The following is a 24,021-nucleotide window of genomic DNA, read 5'->3' on the forward strand; positions in this document are numbered from 1 at the left end:
ATTGTAATAATATTTTTTTCCTGATGAAGAAGACATTTAAATAAAAAAAATAATGTATGAAGGTGTTCGGATAATGTTTTAATATTGTATATAATATAATAATTTGTATACAATCAATAATTGTAGCTACTTGATTTATATTATTTATCAGTTTAAAATCGTAAAATATTAAATTATTAACTATATTATGCTGCGTGAAAAATTGGAGTTCCGCCCGATAACGAAATAGAACCCGTGGAATTAAATGAATTTCGGTTGACAATATGAAAAAAAAAAAATATAAAATCGTAATATTGCAATTCGCGTATATACATGGGTAATACATATTTATTATATCGCATATATTTCTTCAATTATTATGTATGTAATTTTCACGGTGGGAGGAGTTGGGTTCGGGGTTGGTCGTTTGTGTAGCGCACGGGAAAGGAACCACCGGGCGCCCGCCGTCGGCGTATTTATAGATCTCCCGACCCGCCACAGTACTCGCAACTCGCAATATTATAAAGACACTTCACACGCATGACGCAGGCCCTTGGTAGTCGGTTGCGCGCAGTCCCTAAAGAGTGGATAGGGGGGCAGGGATTGGTCGCGCGGTAAGTCGAGGTAACTGCTGCCAGTCATTACGCTTTCGCGTTCGGGTTCGATACGCTCGTCGCGCTCGCTAAATTTCTCTCCAACGAACTTTTCGTCATTTTTTTCCCGAAACAACATCTCGGTATGTTTACCGCGTTTAAACAGAGCACACACCGTCGCCGAGCCTGCGTGGTTACTCGTTAAACTATTCGCGGTCCCGCGCGCTCCATTCGTATAAATTCGATAGAAATCTGGAAAAATGACGACGTCAAGTCCAATGTTTACCATCGCTAAACAAAAATGGTGCACCGTTGACGGACTCTTCTCGACGCATCGACAGGCGGTAAGTCGCGACAAACAAATCGCCTCTGAAATCTAATATAATGCACAAATTGGCAAATAGCCAATATGCAACAATTATAGGAGATATATTTTGTTCCCGAATGCTCATTATCATTCGCCGTGTTATTAAATTTATTGTAACTACATTTATCATTATAATATTCGGTTTGAAACTTCGTTTTATTGAAATGCTTAAAAATCAAATTAAAAAAAAAAAAAAATTAATCATTAAAAAATATATCGACTTGTTATTTATATTGATAATTATGTAAATTAGTAATCTATGAGTGACTTTATGGTTGGTATTTTATATTTGTAAATACAATGTAAATTATTTTAGTATATTTTTATTATTTAAAATAATGTAATACAATTAAATATTTAATTGTAGTTATAGGTACTATTATTTATTATGCTAAAAATATTGGATTTGGTTAACATTTTAAAATGCTCTAGTAATATCCTATTTTATATAACATGTTTCATAGTTAAAATAAGCAAATTTTGTGTTTAAACAAAAAAGATTATTACTATTGGAGGTACTCACAAAGAAATGCAAATATTTATAAAAAAAAATATGGGTACCTATAAGTATGTTTATTAATTAATAATTAATTAAGTACTATTTGTCTCATTTGTTTTGTATGTTGAATTAATCACATTTATTTTTTATATTTCATAAATTCCACCTCTGCTAAGACATCTAATCTATCCACAAAGTAATTTATTTATTATCTAAATTTTATAATTTAAATATTACTAACTACTTTAGGTATACTTATTGTGAATTGATATTTAATACAAATGTGATACTACGAAATAATTATTTTGATCTCTTTTTTTATTGTGCCATATTTTTATACTAAATTCGTCTTAACTTGAACACCTAATGCTCCTCTATTTTTAAATATTTATGTTATACTTTAATAAATCCAAATATACATTTTGCACTTCCATATATTTGTATGAATATAAAATATTCTCAAACAATATGCATTTTACCTAGGTAGTAATTTTTATGAAGCTATTTGAATTGTATTTTTAAAAATTTAGAGAAGGAGGGCTTCATGAAGGTGACCAGATTATTGCTATCGATGGGCAACCATTGGACACAAATGTGTCTCACCAGCAAGCTATTGGAATACTGCAACAGGCTCGTGGGCTTGTTCAGTTGGTCGTAGCGCGCCCTCTTACACCACCTCCTTTACCAACATCACAACCTTCCAGTAACATGGTAAAGTTATTTTATAATTTTATATCTTAAACATATTAAACATAATTAACAAACTTTAAAATTAGGTTATAGTTGTCTTAATTTAATTGTTAAGTGGTTTTAAATAGTGTTTTATTAACAAATTTGTTTTATACGTTAAACATCCATTTTAAGACTTATGTTTAAAATATAACATTATTATTACAGTTGAACACAGAATGGGCTCAAGTTGAAGTAATTGAGCTGCTCAATGATGGGTCTGGATTAGGATTTGGTATTATAGGTGGTCGTAGCACCGGTGTTGTTGTTAAAACTATACTTCCAGGAGGAGTAGCTGATAGAGTATAAAAATAATAATAACTTTAAATTGAATTAAAATAATATAACTAATTTTTTTTTTAGGATGGGCGTTTACAAAGTGGTGATCATATACTACAAATAGGCGAAGTAAATTTAAGAGGTATGGGAAGTGAACAGGTTGCAGCGGTGCTTAGACAATCTGGGAGTCAAGTTAGATTGGTAGTAGCTCGTCCAATAGAATCTAGTGCGATTGATATAATTCAAGTAAAGTATTTTGAATAGTCTAATTCTAAAATAATTAACTAGTCATTTTTCTCAATTGAAAGTTTGTGTAAATAAAATGTTTATTCTAATATTATTATATATTTGATATACTAAAACGTTTAATTAGTTTAAACTTTTCATTAAAAAACTATTGTATATTATATTAATTTCATATTATAAATATGAAAAAGTGTGCATATTATTTATTTTGAATTTAAAATAAGTAAGTTTTTAAAGGCTAATTTATTTAATGATTTCTTAAATTTTTACTTAAATTTTTTTCTTTCAATTAAAAAATTATAACAATGTTTATAATAACAACAAAATTGCTGACAAGTTATGTGTACTATTATGTTATAGTAGCCAATAATATTAAGACCAATGGCCTAGACGTTATGGCTTATCTATTAAATAATAATATATAATATTTTTACAGAATTTAAGCTGTAGAGCACCAATTGTACCTACAAAGATGTTAGGAGATGCAGATGAGCTTGATCGTCATTTAGTTCAACATGGGTATCCAGAAGTTGCAACATATACTCCTGATTATTTTTTCCAAAATATTTCAAATGTAAAGATTTTAATTTTATGTAAATTCATATTATTATTAATTTATTTTGTTCTCTCTAGGAAAATAATTTAATAATCAGTGATAATATTATACCTGCCTCATTGCCTGTTCTTACAATGGATATGGTACCGCCAGATAGTATTACAACTCTTCCAGAAACTGATTCATTTAGTGTACAATTAAAAAAAGATACTCATGGTTTAGGAATAACTATAGCAGGGTATGTTTGTGAAAAAGGTATGTATTGGTTTTTTTATTTTTTATTTTATAATTGTAAGTAGATATGTTTATTGTTTATTTGAATGTTAACTTTTTTTTTAATGTAGAAGAATTATCTGGTATATTTGTGAAAAGCATCAGTGAAGGTAGTGCAGCTGACTTATGCAAAAAAATTCAGGTGAATGATCGTATTGTTGAAGTTGATGGAACTTCATTGCAAGGATTTACTAATCACGAGGCAGTTGAAGTTTTGAGATCTACAGGACAAATGGTAACATTGCGTTTAGAACGTTATTTACGGGGTCCTAAATTTGAACAGCTACAAGTAGCCATAGCAGCATCAGAAATGAAGCCAAACACAAATAGTGCAACTGCATCACCATCTATAATGTCATTGCCTAGATTTCCAATAACTGTATGTTTTAGTTATATTATTAATGAAACTAATTGATTTTTATTGAATTTTAAAATCTATTTTCTCATAAGGATGGAGAAAGTACTGCGGAAATTGAAGTAGAAGGTGAATCAGGAGCAACAGTTGAGGCTGATATGCTTGGTGAAGTAGAAGATGAAATGGTCGAAGAAACTGATTCTGTGGGAAATTCTTCAATTGATGGAGAACTTAAACCAGAAACATTGAAAAAGATAAAAAACAAATGGATTGATGTTATTGGAAATAATGTAGAAATTGTTGTAAGTAAAATTAAGAAGATTACCTTCATTTTTATAGTTAAATAAAAGTGTTTTGTAAATTAAGTTGTAATATTTATTTATTAGGTAGGTCAGTTGAAGAAATTTAGTGAAGGCGGTGGCCTAGGTATAAGCTTGGAAGGTACTGTAGATGTAGAAAATGGTATGGAAGTGAGGCCACATCATTACATACGATCAGTTTTACCTGAAGGACCAGTGGGAAAAAATGCAAGTCTTCAATCTGGCGATGAGTTGCTTGAAGTAAATGGGCACCGATTATTGGGTAGAAACCATATGGAAGTGGTCGCAATTTTGAAAGAGTTGCCTATTAATGTCAGAATGATTTGTGCTAGACGCACTGATGAACAACAATTGCCTCACCATTACCTTACTGACATTACTGAAGATCGAGCCGCTTTTGCAGCTAAAGTAAGAAAAAATAAAAAATACAGAATAGCCTTTCTGTATTTATTTAAAATTGGATTATACACCTATATTCTTTTTATAGAATGCATTGGGTGGTAGTCTTCAAAATTTAATGCCCGCTACTGATCGTTTGGTAAAAGCAAAATCAGATGGATCATTGGCTAGTACTGGAACAGCAGGGTGTTCAGAATCTAGTAGATTGCGTTCTCGATCCCTTGAACCTCTCACTGGATTAGCTATGTGGTCCTCACAGCCTCAACTTATCGAGCTTATGAAAGGAGAACGTGGCCTTGGATTTTCAATTTTAGATTATCAAGTATGTATACAATTATCTAATTAAGATATTTTCTTCATAATATATAATTTTTAACTTTTGTAGGACCCCATGAATCCAAGTGAAACAGTTATTGTGATTCGTTCATTGGTACCTGGTGGAGTAGCCCAAAATGATGGTCGCTTGATACCCGGAGATAGATTACTCAGAGTAAATGATATTTGTTTGGAGAATGCGTCATTAGATCAAGCTGTACAAGCTTTGAAGGGTGCTCCCAAAGGAGTAGTCCATATTGCTGTTGCCAAGCCACTGCCCATACCAGATAGTAGCAGTCAGGTGAGTTCACCTTCAGAACAGGCACGTGCAGATGAATCTTTCACGCAACGTCGCGGCGAATTCTACAATGATGTCGACCAGGAGTCATCTGTTCAACAGTTGGCGTCTAATCTGCTCAAGTCGGAGAGCTTCTGACTCAATTATATTATTCCTTAATGATTGTGGCGATATATAATTTTTTTATAACATATTTCTTTATTATCCTTCTGCATTTCTTATGAATTATAAGAATCAACTTATTATTTTTAAAATAATCTTCATCCTGATATCGTCACAATTTAACCGTCCATTTTATTTTATTTAATCATTTAATTAATCACTAAATAGTTGTAGTTAGAAAATAATAGTAGCTACAAGTTGTTAATGATTTACTAAAATACAAAACAAAATGAAGAAATGTAATGAGAATACTCATAGAGCTTACTTTGAAAGAAGATAAGATTTAGAAATATCAATGAAACATATTTTATTAAGTACTAATTTATTAGATGTCTTATATAGTTCTATGAGCACTCTTGCACTTCTTCATTCTTCTTTGCCTTTAAAAACTATTAATATCACTTGAACAATTTAATTTTATTTATTTTCATAAAATAATTTTATGTGCCTTATTAATTGATAAAAATATTACAAACAAAGTATTCTTTAAAACATTAATGCAATATTAATATTAAGTTATAATTTCGGGTGTTTGGTTATATCTATAAATATAATTGCATTATATATTGATATGTATCACATATGTGTATACAGTGTATCTAGAAAGTTTGCCCTTTGTGATTGGATCACATAAAATTATATGCAGAGATAATAACAGAAGTGAATTTTCTGATTAAATTAATACAAATGTTAAATTATTATAAGTTATATGTGATCTTCACTGTAAAGCAAAGGTTTTCAAATTTTTTAGAAACATTATAATATATATGTATACTTATAAATTTACATAGTAAGTTAAATGTAGTTGAAGCGAAAAACACAACTGCCAGTCCATGTCGCCGCTCGTATACACTTTTAGTACATTTTTATTTTTCTTTAAGTTTTTTAAGTTTAGTATAATTATTTAGATAAAGATTTCTTTCTTTTGTTATATTGTTTTTATTTTTATTAAATGCAACTTTTGGAAGAAAATGGAAACAAAAATGCGTTTTTGTTATTTGCACAAGTCGATAAAAACACAAATACTCTAAAACCGTGGTTACATTGCCATAGGTTTTTCAAAAATTGTGCGAATGTTGGACTAAACTCACCCAAGAGGCAATGTGGCTCATGGATGGCGCATTTGTGTTTTTGTTGCTCCTTCCTAACAATTCTTTCTCCTTCTATACATAATGGTATATCATTACTTCAATATGATATATGTTTTATATGACTTGAACCTTGAAGTGTTTATATTTGGACATTATGAATTACCATATTGAATTTTTCCATTCTTCAGTTAAAGTAATTAGATGAAATAATGGTATATACCTAAATTGAAGTACAATTGTATTATCTACTCTGTGAATGTAGATCAGATAAAATGAGATTGGCCCTACAAAATGTGAGTGATTGAGGAGGCCCATACTTGAGCTCTATATTTTTTTAGGATGATAGCTCAGAAGAAAAAAAAATGAGCAATGATGAAGATGATGATGAAGATTGCTATTCAATGTACAGTTGCCCTGAATCACCTATCATTTTTGATGATGTAAAGGCAAGTTTTAAATTTGTCTACCTCATTATGTTTATTTTATACCAATATTCAAGATTACTTGAAAATATCAATAAAAACCACTTATAATTTTTTGTGATACATTAGACAAATGCTTAAAAAATATAAATTAAATCCAATCTCATAAACTTGTTATTATAAATAGAAAACCGATGAGACTTTTAAACAAATATGTTCAATGGATGAGACAGATAATGTACAAGATGTGCAAGAAATTACACTTACTAAAGGCTCATCACCTTTGGGCATATATCTGCGTAGACGTTCATTTAGTGATCATATGGGTTTGGAAGTTGAAAACTTATATGGTGCTGCTGAACGAGATCGCAGGTTAAAAATTGGCGATGTAGTAGTTTCTGTTAATAATGAATCATTGAAGTATGTGTCACCAGCCCAAGTGAAGTCGATTTTATCTAGAGCTAATCTACTAACAGGCCATATACCGTAAGTGAAGCCATATAAATACAAATAAAAAAAACAAATAGTTTATAATCTGGTTAATGGTTTAATAAGATTAGCTTCTAATGAAAATCAATATAATCTTTTTTATTTGTATTTATACTATTTCAGTATACGTTTTGTACGTGCAGAGGCGGTAAAGAATACCTGTGTAATCCGAAGTAAAACTGTACCTAATGTAACTCTACGTACTCCAAGGTAAGTATTTTATTATTTGTGTAAACATATTATGGTAAATAATAATAACTGGTACATAAACCTTGGTAAATATCACAAATCTTATTTTATAGTATTTTATGACTGGATTACCATAATTTCAATTTGAAAATTTGTTTAATAAAGGTATATTAAATATTAATATCAAAAGAATATGGGGATAAATATTATAATTATTTTTCTAATGCGTATATTGTGTACAATTTATTCACTACTGGTAAAAATTATTTGATTAATAAATAATGACCAGTAAATTACACAAATTCCAATTTTTATTATGAATGCATGATATTCTGGTATTTACTGTGGTGCCACATAATTCTTAATTAAAGTGATTTACCATAATATTATACTACACATTTAAAATGTTTTTTTCTGAAATAAATTTGGCGCTGATTTTATTTGTCTATGCTTTGTTTATGATTCAATGTTTTCCATTTAATGCTTATTTATTTCGTTTATTGTTATATTTTTGCATTTAATGAAGGATATTACCTGTCTATTACAAGTGAGAATGATCTATTTTGCGAATGTTTAAGTTATAATTCCCTTTTACTATTTGTACATTTTGTAGATAGTAATATGCTATAAATTATAATATATATTATATGTCAATATTTACATTAATATCATTATTGAATTGTTTAATAATTTTAGCAATATTGTTTTATTAAATTATTCATTTATTAAAAAGATAAATTATATTTCTATTTTTATCATAGAAAAATTATTATTATTAGTTATCTAGTAGTTACTTTAGTACTTATTATATTTATTTTTGTATGTTATACAACCATTTACAATCTAATATTAAATACAATAATTAAGCACATGTTAGTCTATTATAATAAGGTTAAATTAAATTGTGATTAATTTAAAGATTTTTTATATATTTATTAGGATTTATAGTCAGCCTATATATAGTGTTTTTTTTAACATTAAACACTATAATATATTATAAAGTATTTTACTTTTTTTTTTTAGAGATTTTCATATTTTTTAGTATAAGATGCATTTAGTTCAAACAATTTAAATCACACTTATTATGTTTATTGGTAAGCCTATTAACTTTTGATTTTTAAATTTCAATCTGTATTTTTAACTTAGTCTTAATAGAATACTGTATTTAAAATATTGATGAATAAATTAATATAGATCATACTATACAAAACTACAATAGTATTTTAGTAATCAATATTTTTTATAAATTTTTTAATTTATAAGCGTTTACAGTTAGATCCTTTGACCAGTGGAACATAAATTTTGTGAGGTACAACATCACTCATATTATCTTAACTTTAAGTACATATTAATTAATAAAATACTTTTATTTAATATGAGTTAATAATTATTACACTAACATCAATATTTTAGAATAGTATTCTATTTCAGATTTTGAGAATATAAATATAGGTTGTTATTTATAACTATCAAAAAGTTGATAATAAACTCACAAATAAACATAAGAATAAAAAGGGGAAAAGTAGGTAACTGTTTTGCTCTAAGGTAGGAATCGAGTGTATCTTGTCATTTAATAGATCACTCTTACATCTTACACATTGCATATGTGTTAAATTTGAATTCAATGATAAATCATTGCATACAAAAATTGATAATAAGCTGAGTTGGTCTGTTAGCCTATTTTAATATTAACACAATGCTATTACTTATTATAGTCATTCATTTTATTATTAATAGTTTAGTAGAAACTATAAATAGTTAATTTATAACAATATTTTAATAGCATACAATTTATCTAAATGATTTTGTAAAAGTTTTAAATTTCCACAAAAATATTTTTGAATTACAGAAAAATAACTAAAATCATTATTTTTCATTTATGAATTTCAAATATGTTAGGAAAAATTAAAGTTTAAATTAATGTATTTTTTAGAATTTTTAGTTCTAGTATGAATTACTAATGACTAACGAGTTATGACTTATGAGGAACCTTGTAAATTGTTAAACCAGATTGTATTTTAAATTGTAAATAAACAGATTGATAGATAGACAGATCCAAGGTTCTTGTATCATATATTCATGTATAATTTAAAATATATTCTTATTTTATATTGTATGTATGCTTAAAGTTTTTATATATAAATTATATTATTAAAACACAAATTTGTTTGTTACATTGAAGCGTGAGTAAATATATTATGTAAAATTGCCTTAGCATGATTATTAAATCAATGAAACCTTATATATGTATAGGTACTATGGTTAAGGGTTGTGATTAGCATTTTTCAAACCAACTTAATTTAAAATTACTTTTTGAAAAAGTATTTAAACTTGATTTTTGTCACATAATTTAAATTGAATTTGGTTTATTGTTGTAATTCTGAATTAATAATCATAGGATTTGTGAATCACTCTTAATGATTACTACTACATTACTACCCTATGATATATTTGAATAATAAACTTTGATTTATTTTAATAAAAACTAAAAATAACATAACAACAAAATTAATACATTCCTTTCTCCGTTCAGAATGTATAATTCAAATTTTATATTTGTACTAAATTTGAAATTTAAACTTTGATGACCTTAATGTTTTTTATAATACTAATCTTTTTTTTTGATTAAATAAATAGATTGGTTTACAATGATGTGTTTATATTTTGTTATGCAAATGGCTTATACATTCTTATTATTTTTATTATAATAATATTATATTTTTGTTTGTTCACATTAATTGACGTTGTTCAGTAAATTTGTTTCTCACTTTAATTTTGAGGGTAGTTTATTATAGAAAATTTGATGTTATTGGCACTTTAGAAAGTTAAAATGTCTTATTAATTGGGAAAAACTATTAAACCCATAAACGACATTAAAACGATAATATTTACTCAACGCCAGTTTTTGAAAAATCAATTTCGTCCTTTTGTTGTAGTCCTGAAAGAAATAATTTTAGACTTAACTTTTCACTAAATATTTAAATCATCATTTAATATGTACCATTATTATTTATATTACTTTTTTGTATTTTATACAAAATTATTCTTTTATACTGTACACTCATATTTATAATTCATTTTGTACCTACAACTGTTATATTTATACATAATTTTTTTGAAAATTGAGTTTTTTCTCTGTGAATAAATAAATAAATAAATAGATATAATGACTCTTTATAGAACTTTTAAATGTTATAATTGATTAAATTTTCTTGGATATAAAACTTTTTGAACAAAATCCCTCACGAATTATTTTTATAGTAATTTTGAAGTACCCTGAATAAATTTTAATTATATTGCACTAACCAGTGGTTAATTTAGGCTAGCGTTTCCGGGATCCCCCCCATGTTCAAGTTGGAAGGAAATAGCACTTTTATCATGAAAAAAAAAAAAAAATAAGTATTTAAACAATTACATATATATTATTTTTCTGACACATCACTATTTAATAATTTAATTTCCATATTTAAAGAGGCCTTCTATATAGATCCTAGGGCTACCAAGTTTCATGCTACGTAATTATAGAGATTAGTTACACTACACTTTTTACCATTGCGTACAATATATACGCCATACATATATTTTTTATCACGAATGTATTCATAGTATGGTATGTTGTGATATTGGCATATACGATATTACAATCAGTTCAAATTAAGAAAACAATAATAATCATATAAATATAACATAACGTATAGTACATCCTTATAATTGACTTATTGAAATGTATGCTGATAATCTTTGAGAATTGTTTTTTTGTTTAAACAATGGTTTATCATTGAATTCAAATTAACAATATATCCATCATAGTAATATATTTAATTACGAAGTAGGTACTCTCAATAACTACAATACAATATTTTTTTAAGGACAATTTTAGCGATAAGATAATTTATATTTATTGTCGAATTTTTGTTATGTTGGCCTTTTAGTTATTTGACTGTTTGCCGTTTGAATTCAGCTAAAATGCTGAATGCCTATTTATACCACTTACATACTATGTTGATTTCATTTTTAGTGTGGGTGTGTAACACAAATATCAATGTAATAAACTTTTTGCGTATAAGTATATTTAAATTATGTTGAATTTATTGGTTTTACAATATAATATGATTGTACGTATTTTTTAATTATTTAAACAATAATTTAAAGTTATATAAGGTAAATAATTATCTCATTATAATATTGACTTTTCTATTAACACATCATATAATTAAATAACTGACCAATTAGTTAATTAATAATATCACACACGTCTGAGACTTATAAGTTAAAATTAATATACAACCCATTGTTATTATTATGTACCCCTTTATTTTTCTGGTTGAAATTTGAGGCCTAGTTACAAATAAGAAATTATATAAGTACTTCTGAAAAGAGGGGTTTTATATCAAACCAATTATTTGTTTATTTGACATTTTTAAATATTATTTAAGAGAATATCGTACCTGCGTGTGTTATTTTCGTTTTACTAACCCACAACATAGCAAATTTTACGTTTAGAAAAATCTTTTTTAATCTGTCATTTTTTTAACATTAGAGTAAATTGACATATTATCAAGTATGAGAATTTTTAAATTTTATAATAACGTTCTTAACGTCAAAAATTAAACTTTTTTTTTTACATTCTTCTAACAGCCACAATCATCCCAAGTACAGAATGCTATTAGGTCGGCCAATTAAATTTTACCTTCGTTTAATTAAACGCTTTCTTATGATTTTTGTTGTTATTCCTTTATTTTAATTTACTCAATTATATCATACAATATATTTTTTGTATAGTTTATAGCGTTTATGCATTATTTATATTGTACTAAGTACTAAGTACAATATACTTATACATTTTTATTTAAATTTATTTATTCAATTGTTAATTGTGTAATTGCTAGTTGGCGTTTATTCTAATACATTAGATATATATATTATAAAATAATAAATGAATAACTTGCCATAAAATAAAAAATTTACGTCGGATCTTGTATAACCAATACCTAACCTATTATTTTTAAATATGACAATATGTGAATTTACTTTAATATTAAAAATACTAGAGTAAAACATACTTTTTGAATCTACAATTTGTCATGATATGCCTTTGTAAGACGGAAACAACACATACAAGCCGATATGCCCGTGTACAAAGAGTTACAATATTTAACTCATACATTGCCTATTTTAATCGGGTTTAGCTAGAAAGAAATAATATTAGATATTTAATATTCACTTATTATTTTTTTTGATTAATTTGAAATTAATTATAATACAAAAAATGATATAATATTTCAATCGTTTAAATGTAAATGTTAAGTATAAACATAAAAGTATTTTATAAGTTGATTTTGTATAAGTACTTATTGAACCATATGGCATATATCTATACTTTTATTGAAGTATAAAATAGTTTAATAACTTATTACTTATATTTCGATATTTCGTTTTTATTTTAAAATGCATGTTGACAAATTGTACGTTTAACAGTATTTTTATATACAGTTATAATATTTTAAGTACCATTTCACGTGTTAACCGACTATCATTAATAGTGCTATTAATTATTAATTAATCATTATGATTATACTTTTTATTTTAATAACATTTGTGTAATTTATATGTATTGATTGTTTTATTAACAGATCGCCATTTATTGAACTACGTGAAACTGACGATCGTTTACTTCATAAGAAACCTCACTCTAAAATTTCTAGATCTAAGTCTAACGATCCATGTTTGCAGTTGGCTATATCAACAAAATCTAAATCCGAATGTGTTCTATGTACAAAATGTCATTCAGTGCAACGAACAAAGAGTTGGAATGAAACTGAACCAATAAATGATGTGAGTTTTGAAAACGTTATAAATTATTACAAGGTATTCAAAACTAGCGACAAATACGTATGCGCAAAGTTTACTAGCGATCAATTTATTAAGAAATTAGATGAGAAATTACGCGAAGAAACTGATAGATTGTCAGAGTTTACTCAAAGTATATCTATAACATCAAATTTAAATGAAGATGAAATTGATAATCAATTAAAAGCCAAAACTGAAGAGTTAGAAAGACTTACCGAAGAGGAAGCTTATACATCTTTAGACAAAAATGTATTACGTTTGGGAAGTGCTGAATTTGAATCTTTTGATGGTCCACCAACTCGTATTTATCGGTTTCCAAGTACTGGTATTGGCTTAGATAGAAGTGAAGGAAGCGTATTCACCATGACTGTATCTGGGCAACAATCAGCTGCTTCCTTATTGGCTAAACATTGGGGTCCTCAGCGAGAAGTAATAGTTCGAAGGGATCCAAACAAAAGCTTAGGAATAAGTATAGTTGGAGGAAAGGTTAGATATATATATATATATATATATATAACATTTAAAACGTTTTTTGAGACGATTTTTTTTTTAGGTTGATTTTTTCAATAGTACTAATACAAATAATAGCGCAGCTATATCAGGTATATTCATAAAAAATGTACTTCCTCAAAGTCCTGCAGGCCAAGAAGGTCAATTAAAAGTAAATATTCTGTAACCTTTTAATGTGTTATGGTTAAGCTAATATGTATACTTGTAACATCAATAGACCGGTGATAGAATATTAGAAGTTAATGGGACTGATGTTCGACACGCTAATCATGAACAAGCTGTTGCAATAATTCGTTCAGCTGGTAACCCAGTTATTTTCCTCGTACAATCACTTGTGTGCTGGGTAAGTTTTCAATATTTATTTTTAGGGCAAATAATTTATTTACATTTATTTTAGTCTGAAGATCAATATGAACAGTCAAAATCATCGGCTGTTATTGAAGATTCGTTTAAAATATCACAGGAACCTATGAAACCTGTCAATAGTGTAAAAAATGTAATGAGAAAAAAAATATTATTACAAGATATGAAATTATTTATAATTATTACGTTTTAGAGGATTTCTACATGGCAACAGAAAAGTGAAGAACATGTTAATGAAGATAATTTTCCAGTTCGCAAGAATTCATTAGCTTTTATTAAAACTTTGACTTCGTTTGACCGTAAAAAATCTATCAAATCTAATAAAAGCGAAGATAGTGAAGAAGATGATGATAATAGAGATAATGAAGGTCGCGTTAGAATACATTCAGGACAAGAAGTAAGGCAATAAATAAATCTTGTTAATTATTTTATATCACTTGGATTAAGTTCAAAAAATATTATTCAATTTAACTATAAGTATTAAGTATTATGTATATGTGTAATGTGTATACCTATTTTCAGTATTATTTATTATTTAATTTTACTATAATATGTAAAACATATAATAAAGTTATAAAATATTGACAATTTTTGCATGAATATGACTGAATCATTTTTCAATTGCATATCAATTTGTATGCAATAGAAATACATTTTTGGCTATATATGGATTAAAACTTGAATGTATACTTATATGTCTCCACTTTTTTATTTTACAAAACAGTCATTTCAGAATATAATTTATATTTATTTTTAGATAATGCGGTCTAGTGCTGGTAATGTTAAAAGATCAAAAGTAGAAATTGACGCTGATCCAGAACCAGAAGATGAATATGGTTATACAACAAGTGAGTATAATTTTTATTATGAATAATTTATTCATCAATCCTTCAATTTATGAAGATAATATTATTATGCGGGCGTATTTTATTAATCGTTTATAAAAAGTGAACATTTAATTGTTAAAAAGACAGTAGGAAAGGATCATAATATAAATAGAATTAAATGTTTTATATGCACATTGTCCTTAATCATGTACAATGTTTACGAACACTAAATATATACTGTACGTCTGTACTTTTATATTGATAAATTATTATATAATTTCTTAATGTGTGAAAAAGCTGGTATTTATTTTTATGCTATACTTGGTAATTATTTTTTTAAGACAAATTATCGTATAGATAATATTATTAAAAATTATTTTATGTATATAAATTGTATTTTATATATGTAAGATCTTTAAAGAAAAACGGTTACTTAAATTACTGACATTTAAAACAGAACCACAAAAATATTTAGATGAAAATTACGATATTTGTAGAAAATTCATAGAAATTGTAAGATATCAAACGTGAACTTAAAATTGCTTAAAAAAAATTATTATTTTTTAAGCAATTAAATGTTTTTGGCAAAGTGTTGAAAACATTAATTCTTCCTGACAGTATATAAACCAGAATATTATAACGGTATATTTAAATAAGTTCTATAAATCTAGTTAACTATTGAAGTTATAAAGCATATTTTATATTACATTTATTTGATATATTTTACATATAATTTTATTTTTCTACATGTAAAAATATTATATGTGTACTTATTTATCGACACTTCCCAAATGCCCAGAATTATTATATAATTAAAAGTTAGGATGGTCATAGCTTATAATTCTATAAAATGCGCTTTTTTACATAAATATAAAATATATAATATTATGTGCCTATAGATATGGAATTTCCGTTATTCCTATAAAGGATTTATAAATAGTATAAGATGGCTTATGTGCATTTTACCCTTACTAGCCACCTGGTGTATAATGTATATGAAACAGGTATCGTTTTCAGCCTAAGGTCATCTTTTGAAGTCTCGCCCGAAACTTGTTTCGTCGAAATGTCACATTGCACATGCACATCATTATATTATAGTAGTATAGTACATATTATAATATGCATTCACGGATGATACGAAAATCGACGTTAATCAGACGCGGAGAAGTATAGCAATGCTTTGACGTCAGTTTGATGTCGATTAATCGCTATTCCGCAAGTTTACGTTATAATGATGTGGAATTATGGGCTATGTGATTGGGTACCGCCGTATCGGTGTACATTGTACAGATTTATAGAACTTCTTTCTCTCGGTTATAAAAGTAAACTAAATTGAAACACAAATGGGTGAAATCCGTTTTAAACCTATTCAGTCTGAGTGCGGTAAGCATGATTTAGGTGATCGCTGACTATATTATTTATGGTACTTGTGTTGAGTAGCGAGTGTTCCATTAGTCAGTCTTAAGAAACAGTAGTCGATTCCAAAGAAAAAAAAATTTTCTCGTCTATCATCATTTGTTTTTTGCGTCTGCCACTTATGATTATTTATAATTAGTCTAGATCACATCAGGTCTGATAATACCATTGTGCGATGTACCTGTTTCTCGAGCAATAAGCCGCGGGTTGCTCACTGACTCATCAAGATATCATACCCTAAATTACCTATATTATTTATAGGTTCTTTGTAGGAACTTGAAAATTCAAATTTAAAGTATTAATGTATCAAAATTCTATAAGTTTGGAAAATTTTAGACAAGTACGTCTTTCACACTGCATGCACATGATCCCATAACGCATTGCTTTGAATAAATTTATCAATAATTAATAAAAAATATTTGTTTTTATTCAATTATTTATGTGTTATGTGTTATAACGTATTAAGTACAAACAACATCTTAGTATTGACTACCTATATTAATGTGTATTATATACATTATGAATAGTGCACTCATAGATAAATATTATATAAAGTTTATATTGTATATGCTCAAGGCTCAACCATCAATAAGATGTTATTCATTGATGGTTCCGAAGCATTATCATTTTGTGATTATCTGGTTACTTATTTTATATTTTTTTAAATTAAAATTAAAATTATTATGAAATTGTAATTCAGTTAAAAATAAAACACAAATAATAGCTTTAAGTTTAGGTATATAATATATTACATAAAATAATTATAGAAATAATTGAAATAAATAATTCTAATAATTTTAGAAAAAGTTGTTCTTGTTTATTTGTTTTCCGAAGACCTAAATAAAAAATAGCGTTTTCAAAAATCTAGTCCTACGCAGATACTAGCACAGATTTTACTTAAGACATATTAGTTATTCTGCCTCAAAACGATGTAAGATTGTAAGTAAACGCGAGAAGAAAAGGAAGAGACGCTTATAAATAGTATAACATACACGTATCACCGCATTGGTTACTATATATTATATTAATCATATATCATTGTATTAATCGGACACTGCTGACAATACCATCATATTAACGTCTATAATAATTAATAAAATAAATTTATATATTATTATAATAGTCATTGTCATTTGTACAGTAATACTGTACAAACGACAATGACTGTAACAGTATACAAGTGGGGTGATTTACCCAGCACGCTCATCTCTTTTTTCTTCTTTAATAATGAAATTATTCAAAATCTGATTTTTGGAATTTTTAAATTGGATGATACGATTGGGATATAATTATTTGAAAATCATAGTAATTTATATTAATCTATCGATATTTTTAATTTGTAAAAATGCTCTAAGTATGAACACTAGATTTCTAATACTACATCTATTTTATATTGACCATTTTGTGAGGACTATTATTCTTAATACAAACTTTTAATACGATATATAAATATATATACTCGTATAAATAACCAAATTTATTTTATTAACTGCTCTCTTATTATATTTTTAAGAACTGCTTCTTCAGCACAAGCTTTGTTTACCGGAGGTGTTACAATATTAATACACATACAGAAAATGTTGATGTTGCAATAAGCTTATTGCTATTATTATTATAATTAATAGCTGAGAAACTACTCGTTATAATTTTGAATTAGGTATTCAACATTTAAAAGAAAATTATCTACAAAATAGTTTACATTGACAAGGGAGGAGGGATGTTATTTGAAAAATAGAAGTTTTTTAATTACCACGAATAACTCATAAAGTTCAGTACAAAATATCTCAAGAATTTGAAACTATATGGTAGTATGGTCATTAGGTATATTTATAAAATCAAAACAATTAACTTATTAAATTAAAAAAATTTGAGTGAGCACGAATGATGAATCACCCTATATATATATTACGCATATTATTTAGATTCGCGCGTTTGTATTATTACGCGATCGCATTATTCGTGCTGAATGGAATGAAGCAGAGTAGAGTGGGTTTGCGTCGGTCGGTCGGTCGGGATTTTTTTTTTAATGAACAGTCAAAAGGTTCGCACCACGGGTAGGGGCGGCGGGAACGTTATACTATATAGTAGGGGCGGCCGAATGCATGCCGCCGCCAACGACGACGACGACTTCAATAAAACTGGGTGACCGCGCGGTGGCGGCGGTGGTGGCGGCGTCGGCAGATCTTTTCTCCAATCAGTGAATGGGCCGCGCTCGGGTTGTCCGCATCGTTGTCGCCGTCGCCGCAATCGCCGTTCTCGTCCGGTTGTTTTTAACGTGCATGGTCGCGCGCATCAATTGATCTTCAGACTAGAAAACCGGACCGATCTCTCTCTGGGGGGACGAAAAAAAAAATTGTTTTTTTTTTTGGTAAAAATTTCTTCTCCCACAAAGACCGTTGCGAGGGCATTATCGATACATAAAAATACAATATTATTATAATAATGACGTACAAAACGGCCGAACCACCGCCAAACCCTCGTGCAGTGGTGCATCGGCACGCGGCACAACGATGACGATAATATTATTATAATAAGCGGGCCGCCGTTGCCTGCGCTAAAACCGCCACTGTCGTCGTCTTTGCGTCTAGTCCGACCGGCGGCCGTCGCGTCTTCTCAAACGCCGCTGCGAAGCCGTCGTCGTCGTCCGCCGCCGTAGTCGTCCACCACCATCATCGCCGTCGCAATCGTCTGACGCGCCGCCCGCCGCCGCGATATCGCGACGACGAAAATGCACCGCCAGCCACTGGTCGGCGAACATCAGCTGCCGCCGCAGTACGCGTTCTGCGACCGCCGCCGTCGGCACGATAATGTCAGTGATTAGCGGTAGCGCCTCAGATCACGATCATCGCGATGGCAGTCCCCACATTGCGACGCTTCGACAACATCATGATGATGCAGGACATGACCGCTGCTGCCGCCTTGTACAAGACCATAGACGGCGACTTTGAGCTTGGTAATTCGCTGCTTTTCGGGCCGGACTTTTGTAGTTTGGATTTTTTCTGCATTAAGAAATGTCTTCATTCGTTATTATCGATTATAGGGATTATACATCATTTTGATAACGCGTGCTAGCATCCGACTTCGTGATAATATGTTACAATATAATAATGTAGGTCCGGGCGCCTGAACGTTTGCAAGAAAATGAAAAGACCGGGACAAAACTTTAAACTGTGCTTTATTCAATGGTCGTAGGTAAAAAACTAAAAAAAAACTCAAATATTTGTTTTTATCTTTTGATATACTTCATACGAATTTATGAACTATAATAAACATTTTCGTTTATTTATTAAAGAGATTTGAGTTAACTTCGGGTAAAAATACGCTGCTTTTTGTCTCTACCTTTTCAACATGTGATTTCATACATTAAATTAATGTTATTATTGTGCATTGTTGTAAATTATATGAATTTTCAATTGCTTACAACCAACAAAATACAATAAGTCTATAAATCAACGAACTATCCAGTATAAGCGTCCAAAAAGTGTATAGTACAGCCAATTGCTTATTCACCACACATGTAGGTTAAGACAGTTATAAAAATTATTTCAATTTTAAGATGAAGTATTTATATAAAAATGGTTCTATCTGATTTAAAACTTATGCAAACTTCAACTAAAATATACAATAAGTATACAATTTATAAACATTATTATTTATGGTAATATTTATATTTAATATGCATTATGATATTGCAAGTAATTGAGTAAAATTAATTAATTTTTAGTTGTTACCCATGAGATATTTTTTTAAAACCGGCAAAAACACATTTAATTTGATTGTGTTATTTTGAAAATTATGTAATGATTAACTGCAAACATTGAAGCCAATTTAGTACACAACAGTATCGTATTTAGAGATTGCTTTGTTATAGGTATTCAACAAATATACGCATTCCTGTTCTAAAAGGCTGTATCCATAAGGCTCAGTTATAATTTTAACCCTTATAAAGTTATAACTTATAATATATAGGGACATAATAATGAATAATTTATATGGTTATGTGTTACTGAAAGTTTGGAACTACATTATAATTTTGTGTTTTATAATAATTGTATAATAATTTTTAATAATGTATGGAATGGTATAGAAAATATGTATATTATACGTAAATATATTAGATATTTTTATAATTATCATAAATTTTCAATTATTTTATAAATTATTGTTTTATTTTTCTGCTCATAAAACTTAATTATGATACAATACACTAGCTGACGTTAATACAATTTAAAGAAAAGACGTATTGATGCCAAGTTTTCTGATTCTTTAGCACTATTAACATTAATACTTTTTATCTTATTTTTTTTGTACATTTTAAAAGTCAATATTTATTCACGTATATTTTGATTGAATACCACGAACTTGTTTTCGAACATAGCTATAAAACTTTTTGGTTTTTCCCCAGTTTTGATTTTAACTTAATAAAATAAGATCTGATTTTCATTCATAGAAATATTTTTCATTATAAACAAAAAAAACATTTTGTTTTCCTTGTTAAATAACGATATTGCAAATTAATCTTGATTCTAATAAGTGATAATATCATATTGAGATATAAAATTTAAAAAACATTAATCATTAACATTATTCACTAGTTCACTATTGTTTAAATTAAAATTTTCAAAATATTCTGCACATTAATTTTAAACATTTTATAGCATTGAAAATATTCGATTTTTTTTCTATACTATTTATTGATGAAATGATTTTTTGTTTAAACAGTTTTAAAATTTAATACAAGGTATTTCGATAGAACATACTTGTTGAAATTTAAAAACAGTATAGTTGTGAAAAACACATTTTAAAAATTGTAATATTTACGGCTTAAAAATTATTAACACAAGGTCCTTCATAAGTTTTTCTTATAATAATTTCGAAATATCAAAATATATAATGCAAATTTTTTTCAAGTCGTGTTAAGTAAAAATACTGATACATTTTGATATTTAAACGAAATACAACGATCTATCCTTTAATGATTTTGGTTTTTTTGTAGTAATTTAAAAAATATTAGTTGTAGGAATAACTTTTTAGCAATTTGTTTATATATATACTAATATTTTTAATTTTTAAATTAATTTTAAGCTATTAAGTATACTGCGAATCTATTTACACACTTCTATAGTATGTACTTCAGTATTAATTTACAATTTAATTACAATGATATATAATACAATATCATAGTAATTTTTTATTTTATCATTCATGATTTTTTTTAAAAGTAGTTCAAACTTTCATTTTACTATAAACATATAAATTATATTATATCCTTAGAAATATATGGCTTAGCATTATCTCCATTCTCCGCATAAAATCGTGTTTAATTTGCTATGATTTATTACTAAATTTAAATTTAACACATCCTTTATAGTGACGAGAGATACTAAACTTGAAACCTAATTAATAGCATAGTGACTTCATTTTTTTTTTTATTGTATTGATTAATGCTTAATAACTTCTTTGGTTTTTTTTTAGTAATTTTTAACGTATAAAACACGTAAATTTAAATAAAAAAATAATAAAAGTTAATATTTGTATATGGTACTTATCTATTTTTATATCATTATATTTTACTATCGATGCAAATAATTGAAATTTATCTAACAATAATCATTTGTAATTCTGTATAACTAATAAAATTCATACAGGTGAATAGGCAATATAAATCTAACCTAATTTAGTCCACTGAGTAATAGGTACCTATATATATATATATATATATATATATAGAGTACCTACCTATCATTTTATTTATTTGTTTTAACTTTTAATACTATAAAGTCAACAATTTTAAAAAGTCTTGAATAAGTGATTAATAATTTTTTTTACATTTAATATAAATTATATTTTAATTTATAAAAATAAAATCCCTTATTTTGAGTTTAAGTACATAAAGTACATTCTACATTTGGATGATACCAAAACGTAAATTTGGGCTAGTTCTACAAAAACGTTCATGTTAATAATCTGTTTTTTTAAATATAAATAGCTTTTTTGCTTGTGATTTGATGATGTTTAAAATAAGAAACGATTGATTGCAAAAAAAAAGTATTATGAATAAAATTTAAATATTATACGTAAACTAAATATGTAGCACATGCTTATTGTTAATAATATTTTTCTACACTAATTATATGTTTTAAATTAGTTAACATAATTGTGTGCAGAATTGCCCTTATTTTTTAATTAGTAAATATAATTGTATTCATATTGGTTTTAACTCATTAGTAAATATTAAGACCACTATAATAATGTATTTTTTAATGGAAGTAGTCTATTATTAAGTCTTAACCTGCTGAATAATGACTAATAACAATATAATTTTTAATTCCAATAAAGGGGAGATGTCAAAATAGTTATTATTAATAAATATAGTAAATACACATTTCATGTAGGTACCCTAAATGTATAATATGTTATCAGGATTATGATGTGTAAATTTTGATTGGTTATGAAAATAATTGATTATGGATGTGTAGGTATACTACAGAATGCAAATAGTTTATACCTCTAATTTTAATAAACGTAAATTGATACCTAATTTGAATTGTGTTCTGTTTTATTATAAATCTTCTAAAAGAATCAGATTAAATGATAAACTTAATGTAATATTTGAATTGAACGATCTCATTTTATTTTATAAAAAGAGTAAATAATTTATTGTACTGGAAATTAAATAAAAATTAAGGTAAATTCTATAAATTCGTACTAATACATTTAAATAATGTAATTTTATATAAAAATTATATTTTACTAAAAGTATGAGTATTTACTGCAACAGGATACTATTTAATATTTGATAATTTTTAGTGTAGTATCAGTGACGCGTAGTTGGATTTTTTTTTAAAGGAGGTTGGTATTTTTGTTATCTAAATGTTATAATGTATAGAGTATAGACTATAGGTGCAATGTATATTTCATGTATTGTGTGTGTATACTGTGTATGTATGTATATATATATATATATATATCAATCATCATTATGCCCCCCTCTATTAAATATTCCACTGACGAATATAGACTATAAAATGTATTTATGCATTGAAAAAAGCATTTATTATATTATATCTTTAAATTAATTAAGATGTTTAAACTACATGCTTGAAAATTATTAAGCATTAAAATTCGTTATCAAGAAAAAAATATATACCATACGTGAAAAAAATAATTGCTTTATATGGAATTGTATTTGGAGGACAACTGGATGTTATTAACTTATAGTCAACATCATCTTTTTCCCCTGATTTTCGATGACTTTGTAGCTCATAAAAACGTGAAAGTCATTCATTGTCAATTACGTTTGATGCTTGTATATATAATAATTGTAATATATTATATTATTATGTAGAACGAAGGTATATATGTATTATGTATATTGGTTTGCGTTTATTTTTTTTTTTAAATAATCGTCGATTTTATTAAATTATTCACATTAGAAATTTCGATTTATTTTCTGACAGTTTTATGTTTTAATAGTATACATTTTACTTCGAG

At 27.1% G+C, this 24,021-nt stretch overlaps 1 protein-coding gene across 6 annotated transcripts in view; it reads left to right on the plus strand.

Moving 5' to 3' along the window:
• The window catches only part of LOC132928551 (multiple PDZ domain protein-like), a 65,162-nt gene that overhangs the window by 6,353 nt on the left and 34,788 nt on the right, over nt 1-24,021 (plus strand). For 5 of the 6 annotated variants that reach the window (XR_009662040.1, XM_060993316.1, XM_060993317.1 and 2 more), the window contains exons 7-25: nt 1,969-2,149; nt 2,336-2,470; nt 2,531-2,692; nt 3,129-3,266; nt 3,326-3,503; nt 3,593-3,900; nt 3,972-4,178; nt 4,263-4,604; nt 4,684-4,917; nt 4,981-5,211; nt 6,800-6,907; nt 7,071-7,369; nt 7,496-7,582; nt 13,195-13,897; nt 13,965-14,072; nt 14,139-14,264; nt 14,319-14,417; nt 14,478-14,681; nt 15,042-15,132. Coding sequence is in view for 5 of the 6 variants with exons in the window: in XM_060993316.1 (XP_060849299.1) it covers nt 1,969-2,149; nt 2,336-2,470; nt 2,531-2,692; nt 3,129-3,266; nt 3,326-3,503; nt 3,593-3,900; nt 3,972-4,178; nt 4,263-4,604; nt 4,684-4,917; nt 4,981-5,211; nt 6,800-6,907; nt 7,071-7,369; nt 7,496-7,582; nt 13,195-13,897; nt 13,965-14,072; nt 14,139-14,264; nt 14,319-14,417; nt 14,478-14,681; nt 15,042-15,132 (3,941 nt within the window). In the remaining variant the exon portion in view is untranslated. Of the gene's footprint in view, nt 1-372; nt 917-1,968; nt 2,150-2,335; nt 2,471-2,530; nt 2,693-3,128; nt 3,267-3,325; nt 3,504-3,592; nt 3,901-3,971; nt 4,179-4,262; nt 4,605-4,683; nt 4,918-4,980; nt 5,212-6,799; nt 6,908-7,070; nt 7,370-7,495; nt 7,583-13,194; nt 13,898-13,964; nt 14,073-14,138; nt 14,265-14,318; nt 14,418-14,477; nt 14,682-15,041; nt 15,133-24,021 lie in introns of those variants that run through there. The other variant, XM_060993320.1, reaches the window with a different exon arrangement.

This window comes from Rhopalosiphum padi, chromosome 4 (genome assembly GCF_020882245.1).
Source record: "Rhopalosiphum padi isolate XX-2018 chromosome 4, ASM2088224v1, whole genome shotgun sequence".
Classification (NCBI taxonomy): domain Eukaryota; kingdom Metazoa; phylum Arthropoda; class Insecta; order Hemiptera; family Aphididae; genus Rhopalosiphum; species Rhopalosiphum padi.